The sequence below is a fragment of the Benincasa hispida genome, chromosome 2 (genome assembly GCF_009727055.1).
Source record: "Benincasa hispida cultivar B227 chromosome 2, ASM972705v1, whole genome shotgun sequence".
Taxonomy (NCBI): domain Eukaryota; kingdom Viridiplantae; phylum Streptophyta; class Magnoliopsida; order Cucurbitales; family Cucurbitaceae; genus Benincasa; species Benincasa hispida.
The window spans coordinates 8,246,087-8,273,605 of record NC_052350.1 but is presented as its reverse complement, the minus strand read 5'-3'; the positions used below and the strand labels follow the sequence as shown (position 1 = coordinate 8,273,605).

Below are 27,519 nucleotides of genomic sequence, written 5' to 3'. Positions count from 1 at the left end.
AGGTTTTCAAAACTAGTAAATCATATTTACCTTGTTTTGCCTTGGCCTTAGCTTTCTTCTTCTCTTTTATCTAGCGAGGACAGTTCCGCTTCTAGTACCCATCCTAGTTGCAATGGAAACACTTTCCTTTGTCAACTGGTGCTGGGCCCGCTGGGTGATAGGCTGTGGGTTAGCAGGTGTCTTCTCCTTCCCTTTACCACCATTCTTCTTCTTCCACTTGGAAGTGTTAAAAGTAGAAGGTGCAAACTTAGTCGTTGAGGTTGAACCTCGATGGAACTTCTTCAAAGATGAAACAACATTTACCTCACCTACCTTCTTCTCCTTAATTTTCAGAAAGAGTTGTAAGGGTATAGTCTACTTAATTCAGTATAGCGTTACTGACAAAGGGAAGGAAGCTATCTGGAAACTAGTGTAGAATGATTCTAACCTGGCTGCCTTCATTGATGCGTGACCCATTCATCTTTGCCACATTTAAGTGGACCATCATGTTCAGAACATGTTCTCGAACAAATGTGCCTTCCTCTATTTTAGAGTTGAAGATGAATTTCAGAGCTTCATGCTTGAGCTGTCTAGATGGTTGTCCGAACATTCCCCGCAGAGACTCTATGATCTCACGCGTCGAGACCAAAGGCTCATGTTTCTTGGCCAAGATGTCATTAAGACCGGCAAAGATGTAAGCTCGAGCCTTCTCGTTCGCTCATGTCCATCTCTCATAAGCCTCTCGAACGTTTCAAGTGGCATTCTGAGGTGGAATAGGAGGACACTCCTCCATAAAGACGAACCTCAAGTCATCGATGATTAAAATAGTAGTGATCTTGTGTTTCCAACTAGCATAATTCTCGTTAGTCAGTTTTTTGGCGCTTAATAGTGCTAATATGGTTGTAGCCATTCCAACGTTGTTGAAAACAGAACAAACTTAATGAGTCTATGCAATACCACTTTTAACACCAATTTTAGTTTTAGCAAAATAGTTTCCATGTACCCTAAGTGAAAACACATCTATTTCGCAATGATGCCCTAGTGAGGCAGGACAAAAGTCACCGGTGGGGTGATCAAATGCTTCTTCACTGGGATGAGACACTCTCAACCATTAGGCAAAAACAACTCTTATAACTGACCCTAACAGTCACCATTTTTCGGTCCAGAACTGTTAACCTTTAACAATTCTACATAAGTATAACCCCTCATTTCAGCCCTAAAGTCCCGCCCTAATGCGCCTACCATAGGGAAAAAGCAGATTAGGACAAGAGACTAAAGCGACCTTATCCTATATAGGAGATCAGATAAAGAGTCGTGCAAAACTGCCATCCTATTGGGGGACACTCCTAGGGCTGTCTCTTATACACATCTAGATGTGTATAAGAGACAGACCATAGGGAAAAAGCAGATTAGGACAAGAGACTAAAGCGACCTTATCCTATATAGGAGATCAGATAAAGAGTCGTGCAAAACTGCCATCCTATTGGGGGACACTCCCAGGGTGCCTCGAGGCGATGCACAGAAATGTTATCCAACCTAATGAGAGAGATCGTGGGATATGTTGTCACATGTCCCGCTCCCACTTACTATGAACATTCTCTCCATTCATCTTGGTATTGACCTACCCAAACACCATCCTTTAGAGGGACACTCCTAGAGTGCCACGAGGTAGAGGATAAATCTCACGGTGTGAACATAAAGGGAGAATTGAGAAATGTGAAGAGGTTTAAATGAAGTATCATATACCCCAAGTACCTCCCACTGAATGTTCTACCTAGGGCTTCATTAACTTAGACCATCCGACTACTAATTTTATCTAAGTTTGTTTAATCTGCTAAAAAAAAACTCTTGTCTTTGATATTATACAAGTTCAAGTCAAGTCTTATTAAACTCTTTAATGAACTATCCTCAAATTTGCATGCATGCATCAAATCTATCTAATTCACCTTTCCAAGTAGGTTCCCAAGTAGGGGTGTTCCATTTTCGTCAGCTTAAGCACCCCAACCTAGACAGAACCCATTTTAGACAAAAAGTCCCTTATAGATAGATTTGCTACACATTTAGTCTTTTATTAGTTAATTTAATCTTATTAAACTGATTAAAAGATTAAACCTTAGGTTGCTAATCTTATTAGAACCGTGATCTTATATCTATCTCCACCAAGTTTTAAAACTCTTTTAAAACCATGATTCAAGCATAAGTTCACATGCAAGTCTTTCTTATTTATTTTAGTTCAAATTTTCCTTATAACACTTATAAAAGAAACAATCAAAACCCATTCACATTGCTATGCATAACTAGGTATTTATAACTTTTATAAATTTAACCTATGTGTCATGCTTCATACAATGTCCATTCATTACTATGTATAACTCTTATATACTTGGTAATGTACTAAGCAAACATGCTTCCATACATCCTTATACTATAACACTTATAATATAAAGATGATGCATGTCTATGTTTAATGCATGCATAAATATAACTCTTATATTATATGATGCATGAGCATGCTCTTATATAATTCAAATCATGCAAACTACTATATCATAACACTTACAATATAGAGATGATGCATGACCAATGCATAACCTAATGTGGGATTTCAACTATATGGCATACCATATGACATAAAATAAAACATACATCTCATGTACATTCATCACATTAATGGACCAGGATGAATAGCCTAAAAAAAATCGGAAATTAAATTCTATCTGTTACATAAATCCATCGAGCAAACTGGGTCTTGAACCGCCCGGGCGAATTCTTCCTTGATCGTTTTGTAAACCGAGTGAGTAACCACGATCGAGTACCATTTACAATGCGATGAAGTATGAGGCCACTCAATCGTTTAGCGCATTAATTAAAAACAAGTAAGTCTAAATGATCGTATAAACGACTACGTTGCTATGAAGCATGATCGTCTAGACGATCATAGAATAACCACTAAGTGATAACGGGCAGAAATGTACGTTATTACAGTGCTAAGTTATTAAACAATGAAGGTTTACGTTGATAAAATATGCTAGATTGCGTCCAAAAAGCATTAAGTTTATAACATTCGATCGCATGCGTCCATCGCATAGAAACAATTAACTTTTGTATTTTTATGCAGAATATGTGTTGATGCAAGGCAGAAAGCGCGATCACAAGAAATTAATGGTCGAGCGCAGCATTACCACAAGGCTTTACGATGATTTGTGCTCGCAAACGTCTGCTCAAGAAGGATTGCCGCATAGAGCCAGCGCAACTTGGTGGGCACATCTGGGTGAAAAGCATAATTAATCACGATGGGACAGAAAGCTGATGACGGTTGAATCTGAATTAAGTTGACAAGCTGCTAACGATAACAAGTACATTCAGCTTTTCAGTGAAAAATATTCGGCGCATCAGTCAGAGAATTAAAGCCATCCCATCTGTGCAATCATAAGAGAGAAACCGCCTTTCACCCCGAAGCTCTATAAATACTGAAGGCAACCTTCAGAAAAAGGGTTCAGCTAGTTCAGCAAGTTCGGATACTTAGATAGTTTAGCCTTGCTCTTAGATGTTCTTTTATTTTAAGGTGGAAGCGAGATAAGCGAGATTGTGCTGACAGATCGTTTCGGTGAACTTGGGAGAGTGTCGGAAACTTCAATCTCAGATTGAGGGCCAGCTTCTACGGAAGCAGGAATATCTTTTGAACCGAATAGAGTTGACAGTGTAAAAGCCTTGGGAAGTAAGGGATTGCTACCAGGCTCTCTATCCTTATCTTCCATTGTTATTTTGTACTCAAACTCATCTATAGAAATGGAATTTACTTCTCTATATCTGTTCACTCTCTGTTTATTATGCATGAGTAGCTAAATCTATCGAATGGGTTGAGAAGCATTTAACTAGTATAACTAGGAATCTTCATTCTATGTGATTATCTTGTATTATGTATGCTTCATTCGTCCATTAGAAATACTCGGGAGGATAATCTAAGGACAGTATCTGGGCTTGGAAAAGTTAGGTTAGAATCTAGGCTCGGGAGAGTCAGATTAGAACGCATAATCAAGAGATAGGAGCTTAGGAATAAGCATTGTTTGCTATTAACGCATCGCATGCATCCTAGAGATAGGATATGATTGGGTGCTATCATCTTGTCTTTGTGTGCATCTTGCATCATCGCATAGGAAAAGAGTAGAGATTTAGGAATAAGCTCTATGGACACTTTTGCATTCAACACATGCGCCCTAGACTTAGGAGTACCGCATTTGCATTGGAAAATGATTTGTTGTTGCATGAGTGTAGCATGATCGCATAGTCGGATGCATTCCCAGGTAACGCTAGTTAAAGACCTTCTCAATACGTTCCTCCGCATACTTAGTGCATCTATTGCATAATCAAAATTTTCTCAAATCCGTCGCATTTATTTATTTTATTACCGCAACCAACAACATCAAACGACTATTTGAGTTACCGGTTACCGCAAAGTCTTCTTGAAAATTACCACCGCATACCGTTTCCTAAGTCCCTGAGTTCGACCCTAGACTTACCAGGAAACTCAGTGGAGTTTATACTTGGATTCCACTGAGAAAACTTGTTGCTTAACGCAATTCCATCACCGCATTTCATTCCATATTTTCACCTTATAAAATAATGCATCACTAAGTAACTTTTATTACACGATTGTGTAGTCAGTGACTAAGCGATGAAGCTTGCTGAGCTACACGATCATTTAGTGCGCACGCATTCACCTTGCAGCCGAGTATCCCATACTCAACGATCATTTACCCATCGTTTACACAATCTGACCAACGTTTGGTCTTCTTCATCCTCGAAGTAATACACAACTTCTTGCCTTGAAGCTTCATCACGAGCGATTCACACTGACTCAAACACTTTGAATTACATACTCGATAGCAAGTTAATATGCCCAAAACACAGTGGTCCTTACAATTAACTTTAAATGTAAAAGAATTCAAGAACTAGAGGCAACCATCCCATATACTCCATTAAGCCACACCCACAAACATATTTAATACTTAAACAAAATGTAGACATACTTTTACCCACCAAGAATGTAAATGCTATTCTATACATCAATAAATTTGGAATACAAAATCTGGCTCTGATATAAATTGAAGGAATTCTTATCCAAGAGAAGCTATGAGCGGAAGTAGGGTCATAGTTGGACTATGACTTATTATTCATTAGAAGGATCAATGGTAATTAAGGAGTTAGATGTAACTACAAGGGGAAAATGATATTTTTGGTCTAGTTGTACTTACGAGCAATTTGTGAAGGGTCATTGTCCTGTTGACTGGTTATATCCAATGGACACAGAAATATATCTGTAGTGGGAAGAGTGCAGTTGTTCGTATTTAGTGCAGTGTCAGGCAGTTAATGGATGTTGAGTAATTTAATCAAAAGAGTTTAATTAATTATTCAAATACCATTGGAGTTTCAATCTACAGGTCCATAAGGTCCCCTCTGTAGCTCAACTAGGATTATTGAGAGTTAATTTTGGATTAATTTGAATTGTTCAAATTAACTGAGGGATTAATTATATATGATATAATTAATTTAAATTAATTATATGTGATTTAATTAATATAATGTATTTGATACATTATTATGAGAGGAAATAAATATTTGAATATAATTCAATTACTAATTATATGGATTAAATTCAATATAAATTTGATTTATATTAAATACCATAAATGATTGAGATAATTCAAACTATAGATTATATTGTATTTGATACAATATAAAATTATAGGTTATGTGTTATATTCAGCATAACATATAGTTTAATATATATTATATGATAGGTTAGTTATGAAAGCGATAACTTATGTTTATATTAGATTACCACTCACTGGGCATTAGCTCATGCTTTCGATGTTTTATGTCCCCCCCCCCCCCCAGGTAGCGTTAAGGTTCCGGAAACACGCTGAGTTGTTTACTGCACACGACAAGAGTCTCCTGCTATATTGTAGGCTTTGCACTGTTGTAAATAGATTGCATATCACGAACCTTACGTGTCATGGTTTTGGGAGTATGGGACAAGAGGAGTTGTTTTGTTGTGTAATGTCTAAAATTGTTTCCGTTGTGTCTAAACTTTGTTCATGGTTTGTATATTACAAGAGATAGAAAGTTTATGAAACTTGTTTGTGGATATCATAATATGGAATATACTGAATAGAAATTAAATGTACTAAAGAATTATTGTGTAACTGTTCAGATTTAAGCACAGGTTAAGTTGGTTAGTAAGATGTTAAATGTCATCGGGGAGGTGATGTTTAGCATCTTCACGCCTCTTTCTAGATTAGGTGGGTATATATATATAATTTTATTTAATAAATTATTTGAATTTACTTAAGGAGGAAGTTGTAACTCTCTCCCTCTATTTTCTCTCATTATCATTCGTGTGAGTGGAAGTTTTTACGATTACTTCTTCATCTTCTTCACAGAAGATCATCACAGAGTGTCTGTGAGTTTTTGGTCTCAGAAGAATTCTCCCATAAAATATTCATCTCTTTTAAATCTTCCTCCCTCTCCCAAAATCAATAGGTCCCACAACTCTTGTAATTCTCAACCCTAAGGAGAATACAGAAGGCTCACTTTTGATGGTGTCCAACCAAATAATGATTTGGTGATTGCTGTGATTTTTGGGTGTTCACGTTTTGAGATTTGTTCGTAATCGGTTGGAGAAGGAATTTGTGAAGATTAATTGGTTCTTCAAGGGTAAGTTATCTTCAAATCCTAATCTCCCTTTTCTATTTAATTCAAAAGCATGATGTAAAATTTATGTAAAATGTATAATGTGTTTCACTGTAATTATAATTATGTGAAATTGAAATTGGGACACGATCCACGCTTCTGGATCAGACTTCACAGTCCTTCATTTATAATCATATAAGAGTTGTTAACAAAAGAATTAGTGCTCTACAAAAGGTATTCTTCCTTCCTTTCTTCAATACGAGGTAAGATCTTTCACTAACATATTTTGTATTGTTGTTAGATAACATCTTTGATCTGCCTCCATATGTTCCTCCTATCTCGACCTTCGTTCACTCTGAACATAATCAAAAGATATGTTGGTGTATTTTTACATCTTATTTTACTTGCTGGTGTATGTTTACATCTTATTTTTCTTGCTTTCACCGTAATTCTAGTATAACTATACTTCATTTTTTCCTTGTAGAACCTAAACTCAACTCATCCCTAACTAGTTTGAAATTCGTTAATTTTATTTTAGGAGTAATCTTTTTCATAGTATAATGTACTATAGCTTTTCATTTTTACACATGTATATTGACATTGTTAAGGACATTTTCCTTTTAGACATTTGTCATTTGTGAATTGTTGGTGACATTTTTTTTATTATTATGAAATAGTACTATTAGAATGTTCATTTTATTTTCTTTACTTCCAATATGAAGCATCCTTCACTTTTCTAGTTTTTTTAACCAAGTTCTTTTTTAGGATTAATTTTAGTACAATATCTTATTATTGTTTCACTAAACAAAAGTTGGTTTTTTCTAAGATTAACATTTAAGTGACATCTATTCTATTTAAAACAAGGACAATAGTTTCATCTAATGGCACTAATTCTTTTGGTTCTTTTTAACTTTTACAGTAATTAATGATTAAGCTGAGTTTTGAATAAAATAATTGCTTCTATTTAAAACAATCGTAAATATATATTTTTAAAAAAATAGTTGGTAAATAAATTTTAAAAAGAGTAGTTGGTAAATACATTTTCTAAAAAATAGTTGGTAAATATATATATATTTAAAATAGTTGGTAAATGAAATTTAATGTAAACATATTTTAGGTAAATTTTTTATCTCTCCTTAGGTCTAAGATAAGTCTAACAAACCATTAGTTATCGAAAAATATTTAGGTTTCGCTGGCCTACACTTATGAGTAGGCAACTAGAATATCTAATTGCCCAATTATTATTTTTTACTATGTAATAAAAGGTTGCATGAGAACTCTTAAACCTTAATCCCACCAAAATCCTAAACTATGACCATTGGAATCCCTAAATCCTAATCCTAAACTTATCATTAGTATTGGTTACCCATATTCTGAAATTATAGGTATATGAGAAAACTCAAATTCTATGTGGTATTCATTGGTTATAACCTAGGGATCTACCTATCCTGGCACAAATGTCATAGACAAGTCCGTGAGTACAAGGGAGCAGTGCATAAGTCATATGAAATATTTTATGAAGTAGAGCATGTGTATAGGTCTTACAATACAACGCGCATTGGACCAGTTATGGTTGTGTGGACCAGTTATAGTTGTGCCTAATGGACCAGTTAATAACCAGCGTGTAGGACCATGTAATAGAACTATTCCAACTGTGATAGGCTTCATTTTTTGGATGAACATAATGTATATATGTCCACAAAAAGGGTAGGTGTACCATATATCTCCACAAGATGAGTAAGTGTATCAGCGGAGCCATCTAAAGGGAATAAGAGGAAACGACTGACATTCCAAAATGAAATGATCGACATCATGCGATCAACTGCTGATATGCAGTCGGCGCATATGGAAGGACTCGTATCATTGAAAACGGAGAAGTATGAGCTGGAATTTGGATGTCGGAAGGAGGTAGTTGACATCATATTTGCTATTGACGGACTAAATGATGATGATAGATGTGACCTTATTGATATCATTGGCACGGACATACAAAAGATGGATTGTTTCCTCGTTGTACCGAAACAAACACTAAAACGGTATTGCATTTATCTACTTGCTCATACCCTTTAGATTGAACCCAACACATGTTTGGTCATCTTATATTATTTTGTGATGTAAGAAAGAATACAACTTTACTATACTCGCTCCTTATGAACATCATTATGATATGAAAGGTAAATATTCTATGCACACTTTCATTGTGATCTAAACGATGCATATTATATAACCATGTTGTGTAATTTAATTGGAATATGTTTGGTGTTCAGAAATGGAGAAAAAAATATGTTACGTAATTGAGTGTTCAAAAATTGAATTCAAACTTTTGTGTTTAGTATATAAATACTTTGTAAAGAAATTGTTATGTTTTGAGAATGGAAAACTGAAAGATTTTTTGTTTTTGTCTTAAAAAAGTTAGAAAAATATATGTATAATTGAAAAATAAAATCAACACTAACAAAAAAAAAAAAACCCCAACACAAAAAATCAATTTCATTTAGAAAAACTGCATTAGATACCCCAATTCAACTCAATTTTGCATCCCAAACACATACTTTATGACTCAATTCAACTTAACACTCCAAACAAATACAATAATTACCAACTTCACTCAACTCTGCACTACAACTATAAACAATTTAAATCTGCAGATAATTTAACTCCCTAGGCAATAATTATTAACTCAACTCAACTCAAATTTGTGCTTTTATTGTGCACCAAACGCCCCTTAAATGATCTTGTGTGTGTGCATTGATCGAGATCGATATAATGCAGCACATTAATTTTGTTTACATAATTCTTTTTTTAAGTTTTTCTTGCTTTATTAAATTAAAATTTTAGATAAGATTTAGTGATTTTTTTATCTTTTAAGAAAAAATTAGTGATTTTTAAAGTCAAAGTTTTTAAATTGGTGACACTAATTTTGTTCCAAAAACATCCAAGATTTAATCATACTTTTTACTTTTAATTTCTTACCATGCATAGTTGTTTTTATTTGGATAAATATATTAAAATTATAAGTATTGAAATGAAAACTATGACTTATATATTACTTACTATATTACTTTTAGAAGATATAATATTTCCTATAACCAAACTTATTGAATTGTCAATTTTGTATACAATAAATTAACTTTAAAAAATATTTATAATCTCAAATCATTAAAAAATTTGTCACACCACGTCTCGAGCCCGCTTTCTGAGCTCGATGGGAGATGTGAAAGACCGCAAATACCACCCTTTTGCGATATCTACTACCCATTTGTTCCTCTTTACTCTCAGTAAACTTTAAGCCAAGGAGATAACAACAACTGATCGAGTACGCCAATTCTATTACAACAATGTAACATTTATACAACTCCAAGACTTAACTATAATGTTTACATCAATAATTCTAAAACCCCGGAAGTGTGATTGTGGCTTGTGGCACCTTGGAACTCCTCACCTTTCACCACCTGGGAAGAAAACATGAAACAAAAGAATGAGCTTCACAAAGCTCAGTGAGTGGTAAGCAACTTCTAGAGTCTATTTCAACTCATAATTAACAAGCATATCATAAATACGAGGTTAGTACTCAAACCTCAGCTTTTGAATGAGTCTGATCTCTACCTACACACACGGTAGATAGTTAACCGTTACTAATCTTAAATGCTTACTCTTCTACGTTTCCTTTGTATTCTATGTCTTCTATGTGCACACAGCTCCTCGCTTGTGAGCTCAGAAGCTAGACCTGTGGGTCCTCTGACCATCCCATATGAGGTCCCTCCCACAGGCTCAAGAACTAGACCTTTTGATCCCTTGACCATCCTGTGAGGTTCTACTCGGGGTCAGAAACTAGGTCTATTGATCCCCTGACCATCCCAATCACATAATCTCATTCTCATGCTAGAACTCATTCATAACATAAGCATATACAATTTACTCTAAAAGATATGCTTAAGACTTAAAGGAAAATACCACTCACCTTGGTAAGGTAAGAATCTCCCTCTTAGAAGTTCCATGGTTACCTCGGCTCCCTTTTGAACTGTAAAATCTATATTCAAATTTTAAACTCAGATTACTCATAGTTCTAAGCCTTATTTCTAGATACTTCCTTCTACAAACATGCTCTATAATGTCTGAGGAAGCTTACCTTAAAATCTTAGCTCAGAACTTCTCGTGATTTGGCCGAAATCCTCAAAATATCAAGAATGGCCCAAGCATACCGACAACTTGACCTTTCTGTCTATTCTTCACTCTCCAGCCCAATTCCTTGGAGATTCTTCTCCGACAGCCTATACTGAAAACTAGACTCTCAGAGCTTTTAGGTGGCTTTAGAATTACTCCAAAGGCATGAGTATTCTAGGAGAAATCCTCGTCCCAAATTGATGTTACTTCCAGGCCTCACTGTCCAACAGTATCTCTATCTCTTGGAACTTCATGATCAATGCATGGTTATCTCCAAAACTGCTCTTAAACACTATTCTTATTATAATTTAAGAGGATTTCGAGTTATGTACTAAAGAAACCTCTTGTGGTGGTATTTATAGGTTAAAATAAATGATCTTTCTCATCTCTTAAGGGTTCCAATGTATGACACCTCCTACTCTTGAAGTGTTTGCACCATGCTTTACCACCACCTACTTCCTTTGTCATTCACCTACTCTTATGCCACACACCTACTTGAGTTATCCTTCTCATGCATAAGACTCTCTTTGCATGAATATTTATTCGTCCAGCTTCTACTAACTCAATCTCAAACTTTTCTCGGTACAACCATTTATCCAGATGAGCTTACCAGCCTTGCGTAACGCAAGCCTCAGCACCGCTCCATCGTTTAGTCCATCGTGCACTCTTGCACATCATCGCTTAGCTCAATTGCTTAATGAATCTTTCGTTGTAATCATCTCGTGTCTGCATCCGTCGCATAGCATCAAAGCCCCATCGTGTAGCTCAATCATTTAGTAAACAATCTCGCTCTCAGCGATCTCGCGTATAGCCTATCGCTTAGATGTTGTGCCCATCATTTAACTCTATCGTGTAGTGCTAACGCCTTAACGTCTAACGCATCCATTCATCGCATAGTGTCATCGCCCAGCGTCTGCGTCTATCGCGTACGCCCATCGCTTAGCATTCTGCCTATCGTGTAGCGCTCACGCTCATCGTATAGACTATCACTTAGCACCCGCGCATCGTCTAGCGTCTAAGCTCATTGTCTAGTGCACGTTCAAAGCTTAACGCTATCATATAGTCTACACTTATCGTCTAACACTCACACTCATCATGTAGTTTTTAACGCCTATTGTATAGCTCGATCGTGTAGCGCATCTCTTCACATCGCTTAACACCGCGCACGGTTACACGATCACCTAGTGCATCGCTTAGTGCCGCTCAAAGCTATACGATCGTCTGCCTAGCGCCTTGCGCTCAATATCTCGCTCTCTCCGCTCTCGCTTATTCAGCCTCAACGTATGAGCAACTCTTGGTAATGCCTCTTGCCAATGCTTCAGCCAACATGCGTCCAACCTCACAAAACGTGTGGTTGCTTTTGGCTTTAATGCCTAATCTCTTTTAAACCTCTATTAACTCAGCCTCATCTCAAGCATTAATAATAACGGGTAGAAATACAAGTTATTATAGCTCAAATAAGTAAAACAATGATAGAATGCGATAGTAAAAATAAGCAATATCATATCCAAAAGCGCTAAATTGAAGAAATTGTGATGCATGTGCCCATCGCATAAAAGAAGTTAATTTACTTATTTTGTGCTGGAAAAATGCAATGGCGCAAGTAAAATTGCGATCCAAAGGAATTAGACATCAGCGCGCTTACAGATTGCGATTGCAAGGCATGTGATCGTGAGAAGCTTCTTAAAAAGGTGGTCAGAAAGACTGTGCATCAAGGTGACATCATAATAAATCATGATGGGACGGAAAGTTGATGACGGTCGAATCTGAATTTAGTTGACAAACCGTTAAAACCACACTGTAGCAAGTACACTCAACATTCGGTAACCATTAACCAGTGCATCAGAGCAGGGGATTTAATGACCGCCCATCATTGCAATCATTAGAAAGGAAGGTTTCTTCACCTTGAGCTCTATAAATACCGAAGGCCACCATTGTGACAAGTGAACGAGTTAAAGAGTCGTTAGTATGTTCAAGTACATGCTCATACTTATACTTAGAAGACGGAGATGAACAAGAAGACGAGGAAGCCAAGAGATCATTCCCAGGCAGATCGAGAGATTTTCGGAAAGCGTTACAAAGGAGAGAGGGCCAACACTTGCGAGAGTAAGAATATACATCCGGAACAGTGTTGAAGTGAAAAAGAACAGTGTAAAATGCCACGGGAAGCAAGACATTGCTTACCAGGCTTCTTATCTCTCAATTTTATTTGTTATTCTGTATTCAGTACTTTATTTATAGAAAATGGGAATCTCATTTCAATATATGTTCAATCTCTCCATACTTCGCATGAGTAGCTAAATTTCTAAATGGTTTGAGAAGTACTTAGCTAGCATGACTTAAGATTTACATTTTATGCGGTCATCTTTGTCTTATGTATGCGTCATTCACCCTTTAGAGATACTTGAGAGAATAGTCTAAAGATAGAATCTAAACTTGAGAGAGTCAGATTAAAATCTAGGCTTGAGAGAGTCAGATTAGAACCGCATAAGCAAGAAATAGAAACTTAGACATAAGTTCTATTGCTATCTACACATCGCATGCACCCTAGAAATAGGTATGATTGTATGCGATCACCTTGTTTTATGTGTGCATTACTCATCATCGCATAGACAAGAATAGAGGCTTAGACATAAGTCTTATCGACTTTATCGTATACTCATCACATGCGTTCTAGAAATAGGAGTTATATTATTTTGCATTGAGAGATGACGTGTTGTTATTTGTGTATAGCATAATCGCATAACTTATGCACAATCTTAGAAAATGTTAGCTAAACCCCTTCTCAACCCCTTCATCGTATACTCATTGTAACTCTACCCTTTTATCAACTCTACGTTCAACTCTGTCGCATAGGAAAAATTCTTAATCAAAACACCATCCACTTCATTTGTTTTTATCACCGCAAGAGAATCAAAGTGACTGTCGCATATTTACTTAGTAGTCCCTGTGTTCGACCCTGGACTTACCAGGAAACCTAATAAGGCTTATACTTGGGTCTTATTAGGGAAACTTGTATGTTCATCACATAACACACATCACTGCAAACTCACACCAAAATCGCATCATAATCACACGCATCAGTTAACACCAACCGCATGGTTCCTTTTAACTTCACACTAAGAAAAATTCCACTAATAAAGGCTTATCTCTAAACTACTAAAGGAAAATCTATTCAACACTTAGAAATTTCCTTCTCTTCAACATAGGATTTAACTTTCACTTAGTTAATTCCCTTAAATACCTGCTTAAGTAAGGGAAATGTATTACATAAAATTGAGTTTCTTATACCATATTTAAAATTGTTTTTTCAATTTATGATACCAATTAGACATAATTCATGAAAAAAATTATTTAATTTACAAACATAAATTCATATAACTTTCCACACTCCAATAATATATAATGGTCATTAGATCCTCTCTCATATGGCCTTCCAAGTACAGTTAAACTCTTAGGGGCTGTTTGGGGCACTGAGATGATATAGGACGTGGGGAGTTCTGATTGTTAGAGTAAGATACATGCAACAGAAGTGTCAATGATCCATAAGCATTCAAATTCACTAATTTTGGCATAAACTAGAGCATGCTCATCTAAATAAGAGGTTTTAGATCATACCTTTGTAAAACTCTTCAAGATCTTGATCAAACAGCAGCAGTCTTCATAAAAAATCAATGTGAACCACCTCAAGATCTTCCCCACTCTCTTGGAGCTTTAGACCAAGTTGTGGGACTCAAGAACAGCTTGAAGCAACGGAATTACAAAGGAAAGCTCACAGCAGCACACTACCGAAGAACTCTTTCTTTTTGTGTAATGCATGCCCTTAAATCACTCCATTCTTCTTTATTTATTGCAGATGAATATGCAAAAGAAGGAATGTGCATGACTTGCAGCTCATTCTTGGAGTTAAATGAAGAAGAGGAAGTGGGCTTTGTGTGAGCATGAAGAAGATAGTAATGGAAAACTTAAATTCATTTGTGCATGTAATCCTATTTTCCAATTGTTCTTTAAAACCAAACTTTGGTTTTAAAATCCATTTTGATTTTAAAACTGAAAATAGTTTTCTAAAATTAATTTAAAATATTAATTAATTTAATATCAAATATTAAATTAATTTTGCACAAAAACCATCTTCATATATTTAAATCATATTTAAATATATATTCTCCTATTTCGTTTAATTTTAATTTGAACGTTTTTTCAAATTAATTTCTCAAGCTACTCTAAAGCTTAACCATTTACGAGCTAGTAGGGGGACCTCGCAGACCTACAGATCATGGGCTCCAACGATTCGAGATTAATCAGCTAAACTCATTAGTTCGATCTAACCCTCATTCGTTAACTAATGGGACACTCCACTATAGTCCATAGTTGAACTCTCCTTACTGTAGATATATTATGTCCACTTTATAACCATAATCAGTAGGTCGATCATTCACAGGTTATTCGTAATTACAACTGGGTCAAAATAATCGTTTTACCCATGTGAATACATCTTGTTCCTTAAGTTCCTACTGACCCTCTAATGAAAAATTCTGATTCATAATCCTTATGAATCGAATCCTTTCTCTATCATGAGAAGGTAGGACCCCGATTGTTCAAGACCTGACTTAAGAGAATAACCTATCTGCTAACCCTAAATCGGGTAAGAGTGAATTTCATCTTGCAAGGCTATGTCCTCAGCTATTCATTTGGTTTTATCCCTAAAATGGGAAGCTTATTAAGCAGTGCTGTTGGACTACTCTCACCGTTTGTAGATCAAAGGATAATCCCGTACAAATAAAAGTTCATAGCTAGCTCAGGATTAAGATCGAGTTAACCTAGGTTATTTGATAAATGAAATAGTCAGTTTTAACAGTAGACGGTCGTTATAAAGAAAAGTAACTATTTTTGTGGTCCAGTCTATATGCAAACTCATTGCATAGGATGCCCCCACTCACATGTCTCAACATGAACGATTCGTGGATCATATCATTTGTAGCACTTTATAACTTCTTGTAACAACTATAGAGTGAGCCGCATCCATTAATGTTACCAGGATGAGATACCCAATTTCATCCATATATTTATTAGACCATTTAGGCTATATACTGTCAACTTGATCTTGTTTATATCACTACACAAAGTTATAGTATTCAGACTATAGTCATGGATATGTTCATTGAATTTTCATAATAAGATGCAAAATCAACAAGTCATTATTATTGATAAATAGAATATTTAACATGAACTGCGAGTTCTAGGGCATTCCCAACATTGATGTCGGGAGAGTTCTGATGTCTAGGGAGTTCTGATGTCTGTGTTTGGGTGTGCAGAGTTGTTATGTCAAAGTTCATATGTCTGTGTTTAGGGATATAGAGTTGTTATGTCAGTGCTATCTGGTTCAGTTTTTGTACTCTATAATAATTTGCCTGTATGAACACTATTTTTTTTAACCTTATAATTATTGTCTCCATCCTATTTGGAATAAGACATTGATTACATTTTATTTTTTCCAATCTCAAGATATGGTATACAGTTCAATTTTATATTATTCATTCCAAACTTCTCATCAACGAAAGCCAAATGGTTTTACAAAATAGTGTTAATTTAAACAAGATATGAAATTAATTAAATTCATTCCACCAATAAAAGAAAATTAGACCGGATATGAAATTCATTAAATTCATTCCCCTTAAGAGATTTTACTTAATTTGATTGCCTTATACATGACCATTTTACAACTTGGTTAGAAATATTTTCATCCATATCTAAGGGCCACATACCATGGGCCATTCGTACGTCACAAAAAATCAACAAATATTAAAAACCCATGGAATAAGAGACTAGGGGAAGTTACAAAAAATAATAACAAACCAACTTGCAAACACCGACAAAAAAAAAATTAGTTAGTTTTCCCCAACAAAAGCATGCAATACCTTTTCCTTAATGGTGGTGGAATGGCTAGAAAACCGTCTATTCGCTGAATATCATTCACCAACAGATCTATGAAGGTCAACTGATCCTCCTCTTCTAAACCCTTAGCTTGGTAGATCTGTTCGATGACTTCTTGACGCCTCTTGAGCTTCAATTCATATTTTTCTTTCTGCCATTGTACAAGTTTCTCCATTTTACTTTCCTGCACGTCCATTGTTGTGCGTACAATGTCAAGCATTTCAAATTGGAAGGGGGTCCTTTTAAGTTTCGTTCCTCTCGTATCGTTACTTGATCCAGTATGCCTACTGATGGGTGTATTTGGGAAAACCTCATCCATCCCATCACGGTCAGTATGCTCATGTCAGGTCTACTTTCTTGTTGCTCATTAACCTGTGATCCCAACCAAATATCCTCCAAATATTCATCTGTTACAGATGCTTGATCGTACGGGATTTCACTACCTTCATCAGTGACCCTATCTTTCCCAAATACGATTGAAAGCTCATCATAGTGGGGTAATGGTTTGTGTCTCAAACCATTCGTGTCGGGATGAGACTACAAATAGGAACATATATTATGTTAGAACATAATATAATATTAGAAAAAATTCACCATTGTAAGATAATAATACTGTAATGTGTTCTCTTACTCGAACCCATACATCGAAAACCTCTTTCTTTACTTTCACACATTTGAACTCGTCGTTCCAACCAAATCCACTGCATGCATTACTCAGCATCTCAATGATTACACAATATTGTCGCTTTAAAAATCTAACCTTCCACAATATCAAGCATTTCAGATTGGAAGAGCTAGAAATATTTTTCGTAAGTAGACGTTGTAGCTGTTGTAAATAGCTAGGCTTGAATGTTCCATTATCAGTTTATCAATCTGTTTCTACCAAGTGTAATAGTGGCTCCACTAATCGTGCATCTTCAACCTTTGTCCAAATGTATTTTGTCATTTTCTCACGTCCTCCATTTAGCTACATACATACGTATAACTCAATACAATAAATTAGGCACAGTTAAATAAACAAAGTTTGAGTACGAATGACGTAGAACATGTTTTATCATTCACATGAGCCAATTAACACAACATAAAGTTAAGATAATTCAATACAGTTGTTTGAGTCGAAAGATAATATAGTCTAAAAGTATGAGGAAATTATTCATAGTAAAGCTAATTGAATAAGAAACTTTGTGTTCATGATGCTTGTTCTCATTCATTGAACATTCGCGTCGCTAACTCATCCCTGAAACTGGTCCATTCGTCGGATGTTTCAATAAATTGTATATTTTCATCGTCGAGCTAATTAGATGTAAAATCTTCATCATTCGTTGTTCCGAACATTGTAGTTTGGCCCATCTCCCTCGTTATCAGGTTGTGCAGCAGGTAACATGTCGTTATTGTTCTACATTGGATCTTAACTGGGTAATAGGACTTCCCACGTAGTATCACCCAACGACCTTGAGTATGCCAAATGCTCTTTTTATGCAGTTTCTAGCAGATGAATGTTTCATGTTGAAAAATTCTCGTGGATTAGTTGGTGCATTTCCAATACCACGCCATTCTAAAAGATGGTACCGCTATCCCCTATATAGTGCCAAAAATCCCTCGGCATTGGGATATCTAGCATCACATAGGTAATAATAACCTAGGCATGGTATACAAAAAATTAGTTAGCAAACTATTCGTTCTTGAATCCAGACAATGGAATCACAAAAGTATATACCCTTAGGAACCTTCAACCCGTGTGGTCGAGAAATTGCATCCCTAAGCACTCTAGAATCGACTGCAGACCCTTCCCACCCTGGCAGCACAAATATGAACTCACTAGTTGGTGAATAGATAGCAAGCACATTCGTGGCTTCTCACCTTTTTGGGTACGATAGCAGGGACGATCGATTGCACTTACATTGACCTTTATGTACGTGTCATCCAATGATCCAGACAATTCTGTATGAGATCATATATTGACAAAGGGATAAACATTTGCTAGTTTCCTAAAAATCTAGAATCTAATATTTAACTGAGAGTGGAATTAAAATTGTTAAAATATCTCAAACCATTTCCACCTAATGTCAGTGCAATCGCTCATGATAGGCTCTGGTTTTTTCAGCAGTAACTCATGAAGTTGTAACACTGCGGTCAGAATAGACCTAAAATGCCTCGAAATAGTTTCACTAGACCGTGCAAACTGTCATCAAACTACTCGGTTCTTAACTTCATGCACCAAAATGTGGAGAAAAATTGTCATCATCTCTTGGACGTCAACGCATTTAGTAGGTGCTAGACGACCGGTCGTTCTAAGCATGTTACAGAGGATGACGAAAGTCTGTCTATCCATTCGCGTGCTCTCGCGACAGCAAATGTCATTCTCATAAATAAGTCGAAAGACGTTTATCTGTCTAATTCGATGTCTAATATAGGAGGGTTGGTTCTCTATTCTACGATGGTCATTTAGTAATAAGACCATTGTTAGGAATAGTTGTCGTAGGGACGTGGTGATATTTTCCATATTTTGGAATAGAAACATAAAACCCTAGGATCAAAAGGAAAAATGGTTTTGTCCGGGATTGACCTTAATTGAAATACATAACTTATATTAGAATTAGTACTTAAGATTATTTTGATTATTATCCATTTCTTCAAAACGTCTTTTAAATAATTCTTTATTATTGTTGTTTAAAAAAAACTTAGTCAAAATTTAAGATTAATCGTAAATAGTCAACGAAATACTAACATTTAAAAATACAAAATTTAATTCTAAGCCACGGATGGACGTACCTTTTTTTCTAAAACATTTTTCTACTTTTTAATACTAAATATATTAAGGTATATCAATTGTACTATATTAAGAAGTTTTTCCATTTTTCCACTTTTCTAAAACATTTTCCCACTTTTAATGCTAATATTTTCATTCATTAAATTGTACCTTAAATTGAATAAGGTGTATCAATTGTACTATATTAAGAATTTTTTTTAACTGTATTGTTGTTCAAAATACTCTCTATTCTTTCATAATTAGATGTTTCATTTATAACTGTTTAAATGCAAAAGATGGTAACCATAATAATTAATACAAAATTGTTATGGGTTGTATCACTTGTAAATATTCATACGTCATCATTATCAAACGCACAAAAAAAAATATAATTTATGAGTCAACTGTCAAATGTCCATGTTCAATGGGAAGTGTACGAAAAAACCACAAATTACAGGTAAAGACCACAAAGAATAGTGTACTTCAACTACAAGTCAAACCCAAATATACAACATTTAAAATTAGGAAAAACATACGTAATACATGAACCTCAAACTAATGGCAGTGTTATTAGTTTGGGCTACAAAACAAGGAAATTATTTAGTTAGAAACTCATGGTATGTAAGACTAATCATTTAGGAATACATCTTGGATAAACGTATACATAACTACTTTACTTGGGGATTGTAGTTTGAGGAACAACGAATCACCGGATCGACTCTAGCACTGAATGATGTCGTCGTTAGTGCCCATCAAAGAAATCATGAACACATAGATAAGCAGAAGTGAATATGAAGAAAATGTATATAATCCAACAACAATGATAGTAAGGAATAACTCACCAGACTAACAAGGAGGGTAGTAGATTGTAGAGATTCATCAAGTGTACACAATGTGGAATACAAGTGATTTGTAGGATTATAGATGTGATGGATCACATTTAAACTCAAGTAGAATATGTATAAATATAGCTGGCCTCAGACATCCATGACATGTAATTCATGATTATGAAAAAATAAACATGGATTAGTTGGCACCATGATATAGGAAATACAGTACAAATTCATATACAAGTTCATCAAACACACATACAAGCAGAAAACAACTCATATAAATACTTTTAAAATACTAAAGTATCGACGGAACAAGTTTGCAAATAGGACCTTGGAAAATCAAATAACTACCACATTAATATTTGAAACCCTAATAAATGATAAAAGAGAACAAGAAAGTAGAAGAGAAGTAAGTTGATGGAAATAACTCACATGTTTGAGAAAAAACATACAACAACGAAGGATTCTCAATTGATTTAAGCTGGACAGAAGTGGTTTTATAGAGGGAGAGAACTGAAAGGGGGTGGTTGTTCACCCATCGTAATAACGGAGAGTAATAGACCTTGGTAGAATAAGTGAGGCAGAAGTAGTTCAACATTACATCAATAGTTAAAATAATCATAACAATGGTAAAAAAGGAACCAACTTCGTAGTTTATTTTTTGTTCATGAACAAATGAACTAACTCCCATTAATGAAGTGCTTGAGTCATTAATCAAGTATAAAAACACGAGCAAGTTACAGTTAGCAAACAGAAGCAATCAACATTAATGAAGTGGTCGAACAAATTGTTTACATGGAGTAAATGTGCAATCAATACATACCAATAGGGATCAAAGAGAATTAGAAAATCATACAGAACAAATGAGAACGAATCGAAATGAACAAATAGAAAATGAAAATTGACGTAGAAATTTCATTAGAAATCATAAAAAATGTATACAACGAAGAACTTTGGAGGTGGGATACGTATCTTATCTAGAAACATATTCAATCGAGCCTAAACACAGCACAGATTCAAACAGAACAGAGATTCAACTGAACAAAGCATGATATAGAACAAATAAAAAGGAATAAGAACAAACAAATCAAACATGAAAAATAATGAACAAATTTCATAAGAAATCATAGGAAACGAAAAATTGAAAATGTAAATAATGAAGAACACTGGAGTTTGGAATAAATATCTCATCTAGAAACACATGCCAATCAAGCTCAAATACAACAATGATTCAAATAGAAGGGAGTACGAAACTGAATGAATGAGAAGGAATAAAGAAAAACAGACCGAATATGAAAATAGTGAAAAAATTTCATAAGAAATCATAATAGGTACTCATAATCGAAATTTTTGAACAAAAATTCATAGATAGGTACTCATCTTGACCGACTGGAATTTAGAAAACAAACCCGGATGGTATTCTCCCCCACCAAGCTCCAATGACTAAAACCAGTCCCTTACCAAGACTTCAATGTTGAACATTCGAGAAGCAACATCCAGCGAGCCCCACAAACCAAACATAGAACGGGTCATGCATGAGCAGAGGACCATCGAATCGACAAGAGATAGGTTTCAGGTTTTCATTGAAGTGGTAAAGGTGAAAAGGGGACGGTACTCATCATTGGCCGATTGGGGTTTAGAAAACAAACCTCGATGATATTCTCCCCCACCAAGCTCCAATGACTAAAACCAGTCCCCTACCAAGACTTCAATGTTGAACATTCGAGAAGCAACATGCATCGTGCCCTACAAACCAAACATAGAATGGGTCATGGTGAACCCTAAACCATCGAATCGGCAAGAGATTGGTTTCAGGTTTTCATTGAAGCGGCAAGGGTGAAAAGGGGAATTGAAGCGATTTCAGAGGATGAGAAAAAGAAAGAACGAAAGAATCAACAGATCTGAAAATTAACGAATTTAGGATTCAACAAATCTGAGAATAAGAGAACGACCTCCCCCACTAAACTCCAAATCGGACACCATGGGCCCTTACCATGATTTTTCAACACCTTTAACACAGACTAATCATGCATCGGATTGGAGAAAGAAAACCCTTCTCTATGGAAGAACTAATGCTAAAAAATGTTTGATGAGAAAGAAACGAGAGAACCAAAATGTCAGGCGGAGTGTGGGAAGAGGAGTTGCGATGTGGGAAGAGGAGTTGTGATAGTGGTGGGCAAAACGGTGCACTATGGGGATATGGGATATCACATGTGGGTAGTTAAGATGTTAGTGACCCTCATATCATCTCTTCTCAACTTGAGCCCCCAAACGAGCCCTTAATATATGGCAAAATGTTGTCTAGTATTTTCTTTTCGAGGATAAGAACCAAAAGGACAAAAGCCCAAACAACTACATGAAAGCATCACGAGATATAATCGATGTAGACCACTTAGGATAAGTAACATAAAGAATCGAAGACATCTAGTTAATGCAGGAAAGTAATCATTTTATATTTTTATGGTACAAAAGTAGGAGGAACCTCATCCTTGTAGTTTTCATTCAAAACTGCATCAAACAATCTTGTAATTCCATAACAATGTGATATACATACAAAATGACAATGGCATCACTTACGTATAAAAATATACAGAGCAATATAAACTTCTTACACAAATACAAGATAACTTAATCGACAATGCAAACAAAACGCCAAATTCTAGTATTTGTATTTCGAACAACCTCAAGAATCAGGAATTTACTCAAGCACAACTAGCCGTGTTTCTGAATCGGTTCTAATCTATGCGACAATGATCGCTCACATGTGATTTAATCTTTTATCAAACCTGAATACCTTTACTGTTTACGGGATGAGCACTGGCATCGAGAAGAGTCTCGAGTGATCTCGCCTTTCGGCTCCGAACTCTACCTGCTTCTTTCAACAGTTCTGTCAACCTCCTCTTCTCATCATCGACATCAGGATTGGCTGTCCCAAGTTTTTCCTCCCGCATGCCAACAACATACTCCAAGATTTCAATTGCATCATCCAACCTGTATAAAGTCACGAGAGGAAAACTAATCAATTGCATCATTTGTTGCCCAAAGAGAACTTTCAGCGACTTTCTACTCTAAATGCAAACCATGGAAGAAAAACGTGAGGAAAAGTAAAAACCATAAGTAGGAAGTGGCATAAACAAATTGACGCCTAGTGAAGAACAGGACGGGAGTCCTAAACGTTTCTCAAGGAAAATAACAAAAGGCCGATGACATGATAACAAAAATTACTTGGTTATGGAGATTTTCACAGTTCGAGAACGAGAACAACTTCAATTGCAGTACTGATCTTGTTATGATAATAAAAGGATGGTTACATTACCTGCCAATCGCATCGTATGTTCCCGCAAGGTTGCTATATACCCCCAGAGTATCGGGATGATAAGGTCCATATTCTTGCTCTAGTATGCTCTTGGCTTCTTCAAATAACTCCACAGCTTCGTTTATGGCGTATTTCTGAACACACACGAGCCCCATTTGATTAAGGGCTATACCAAAGAAAGCAGATTTTCTCTCTCCGCTGTTGCGAAGCTTTGGAATTGCATTATTGAAGGAGTCGTAAGATGCAGAATAGTTCCCCAGCATATAATACAAGACACCCATCTGGGCTTCTATTCCAGCAATGGTATTTTGCTGTCCCGGGGCATCATTATATATCTTCAATGCCTTGTGCAATAATTTGACTGCTTGCTCAACTTCATTCATTGATTCATAAATAGCTGCAATATCAGTAAGACCACTAGCAATCTCCTCTGGAGGAATCCCTGGGATAGGCTTTTCATAAATTCGAAGGGCGTTTTCACAGTACGATACTGACTCCCTCATTTTTCCAGTCTTGTTGTATAAATCAGCAAGACGAACATATACTGAACCAACGGCAGGATGGTTTTCTCCCTTGGTGGTCTTGAAAACAGTGAGGGCTTTCTGATAAGCAAAAACAGCCTCATCGTAACGGGACAAGGATAAGTATGAATCTCCAATACTGCAATCAACTGCAGCCACATCAGTCTCTTGGCCATTTGCCACCATGGCCATGCTGGCTAAAACTAGATGCTCGAGTGCAGCTTCGTGATCTCCTTTTGTTTCACATATGAGACCCATAAGCCTCCTATCTGCAGCCTCCTCAAGAGAAGCAGGACCAACATTCTTTATGTGAATATCGAGCGCCATTTGACAAAATTTCTCAGCCTCGTCAAATCGCAAGGCTTGAACATGGGCTTCAGCTAAATACCTATAGGTCTCACCAACTCTGGGGTCTGCTTCTCCTAGGACTTCTTTCTGCACCTCTAACCCAGTTGTATAACAGACTAGAGAATTTTCCAGCTGGCCTAGCATGGCATAGGTATCACCCAACTGCATGTGGCCTGCAAATTTGGCAAGTGCATGCTCGTGGCCTTCCTTGATGGCAGGAATCTCAATGGAATGCTCCAATAGAGGTATTGCCTCACTGTACTGGCCTAAGCTGCAGTATATCGCTGCCGTGACGTGCAAACACATAACAAGTTCTAAGCTTGGTTTTCCATTTGCAGATAGTTCAAAAGATTTTGCAGCACGAAGTGCTATTAAAAGAGCTTTTTGCAGATTCTCTCCTGAAGAAACTAAACTCCTTGCTTGCTTAAGTAGATAGGGTCCTAGATCAGGATTGTCCATCATTGATTCATCAAAATCCTCAGTTCCATTCTGCAATTTTGAGCCCCTCAAAGGTGAATCTTTCTGTTTCTTTGATTGAGCAGCAACCGGACTATTTTTTTTCGAATTCTTTTCATTCTTTCTGCTAATAGGGGGTTTATCCAACAAACCCTTGCCCCTGGGACTTGATTTTGGAGATGTCTCGCGGTCCGACTGCAGGTGAGGAGTTTTTTTTCCAGAAGAAAGACGTTTTGAGCTTCCAGGTTGGGTATTTTCAGCTTTCTCCTTATCTGCAGATGGAGAATGATTCATAGAATCGATAGGAAAATCATGTTCAGGCTTCTCAACAATATCTTCTTCCTCCTTTATTATCTCTACCTCCCTCATCTCTCCTCCTACAAGATGATTCAGTTCAGAATCAATCCTGGATTCCTCACCATCAGAACCAAAGCTACGCCTTGAAGGTGATTGATCCGAACTTTGCATATCACAAACATTCTCATAAAGCTTCTCAATAGAGGTATCAACCAAGCCATCAACAGGGAAATCAACATGAACACTTCCATGGCTCTGAAGACTCAACCCGCTCCTCGGCGACTTGTTTCCATACGACTCTTCCATATGAATCGACGAACCGTTGTGTTTATTCACAACCCTTTCTTCATTGATTTCATCCATGACAATTCCCGGCATCTCACAATTGTTCAAAATCAGCAGAGAACCCAGAATCTAACTAAACATTCAACAGGCAACAGCAACAAAACTCACAAAAAAGGACAAAACACGTAATATCTGCGCACCCAGAAACGAGAACAATTCATACACATTTCCAATACAAACCGGAAGCAATACAAAGCTGAAAATGACGGCCATCCGATTCAATAATAAAGCAAAATGGCAACCAAAGCAGCTCAATAACACACGTCTTATATCAAATAAAAACTTCCCAATCAAAGCCGTCAAATTAGATATAAAAAGTAAGAGAAAACACAAATAAAACAAAGATCGATCATCCAAATTCGATGCGCAATTACCGGAAATAAATTCGCCCAACGAACACAGGACTCGTAATCATTAACTTTTTAACCAAAAACAAACCCACAAACAGCTTGCAGGCAATAAATGCAATCCAAAAACAAAAGAACAAATAATCAATTCAACGCCAATATCATTGGGTATGAAAAGAAAATAGAAACAGATCAAGCAAAAACTCACAAATAGAATCAAAACACGCACCTCAAGAGAAGCCCATGAAGAAGAAACGCCTAAAGATTGCGGTCTCGAGAGAGAAATGGAAATATATAAATAGGAGAGAGAAATAGAGAAGGAAAAATGGGGCGTTTTATAGGTGGGGAGAAGGGATATATAGGGAGAAAGATGAAGAAGAAGAAGAAGAAGAGAAGGGGAGATGCGAAATTGGGGGAAATTGAGGAATGGGATTGAAGGAAAAAAAAATGATCGGAAAAAAAGAAAGTGGAAGTGACTGGTCGCCCACCGAGGACGGCCTGCAAAGAAAGAACACGACCTTTCTCCCACCGGCGAGGGCTGCAACTGCAACTGCCGATTTCCCATTTTTTCTGTTTCCAAAAGCTTTCTTTATTACACATTCTGTTCTGTCTCCGCTGGAGAATTCAACGTGGCATCGCCATCTTCCTGCCTCAAATGACCATTCTACCCTTCCAATACTTTTCTTTTCCCTATTCTGTAAATATCTTTTTAGCATGCACCTAATCTTACAACCAATTTCTTTAAATTATACCAAATATCCTTAATACTTTCTAAACATTCTTAAACTTTCAAATATTTCAAAAAATATTTTTAACCTTTCAAAATGAATTAAGAAATATCTTTACCATCAGTTTTGGATGAAAACCATTAGTATTTTATATTAAAATATTCTTAAACTTACGATAGTTTGTTTTTTGTTTTTAAAAAATTAAGCCTATAATCTCTAATATTTTTACAATAGTTTGTATTTTTCTTAAGTATAAGAGATAAGTACTTAGTCAAAATCTAAGAATAAAAATAAATTTTTAAAAACTACTTTGTTAGTTTTTCGAATTTTGGTTTTATCTTTAAAAACATTGGTAGAAATCAGAAAATTGGTAACAAACCAAAAAAAACTTAGAGGTGGAAGATATGTTTTTAGACTTAATTTTTTTTAAGAAAAACTAAAAATTAAATGAAAATTAAATAAGGCCATATAATTTATTTTAAAATTTAATGGTATTTTTGAAACTTTTATAACTTCGGAAATATTTTTTCACACAAAAATATAAAATTCAAGACATTTTCTATAATTTAAGCTGTCACAAGCTTTGTTAAGTGAATTAATTTGGAATTTTGTTTAAAATTCGATATATGAGACTTACTTAAATGTAAGATTTAACGTAGTAATATTAATGAAAAATATTGAAATGGAATGACAAATTTTAATTGATGTGATTGATTTTTAACTTTTCATTTTTCATTTTTCTTTTTCTCTTTCTTTTTCTTTTTTAACTTAATTAGGAAGAATTAAGTGCTTTTTTTGGGATATTGTGG

General features: G+C 35.8%; 1 protein-coding gene across 3 annotated transcripts; it reads right to left on the bottom strand.

Moving 5' to 3' along the window:
• Window positions 1-22,824: 22,824 nt before the first annotated feature.
• Window positions 22,825-26,589, bottom strand: LOC120070989 (protein KINESIN LIGHT CHAIN-RELATED 3). Of its 3 annotated transcripts, none has more exons than XM_039022962.1 (3): window positions 26,212-26,589; window positions 23,669-25,767; window positions 22,825-23,343 (listed from the first exon to the last, which is right to left on the bottom strand). In XM_039022962.1, the coding sequence occupies exons 2-3, from the start codon at window positions 25,666-25,668 to the stop codon at window positions 23,133-23,135; spliced, it is 2,211 nt and encodes a 736-aa protein (XP_038878890.1). In that variant the 5' UTR covers window positions 25,669-25,767; window positions 26,212-26,589; the 3' UTR covers window positions 22,825-23,132. The 3 variants fall into 3 exon arrangements, with proteins under 3 accessions (XP_038878890.1, XP_038878891.1, XP_038878889.1); XM_039022963.1 differs by having other exon boundaries at window positions 23,669-25,708; XM_039022961.1 differs by having other exon boundaries at window positions 23,669-25,704.
• Between the last annotated feature and the right edge of the window lie 930 nt (window positions 26,590-27,519).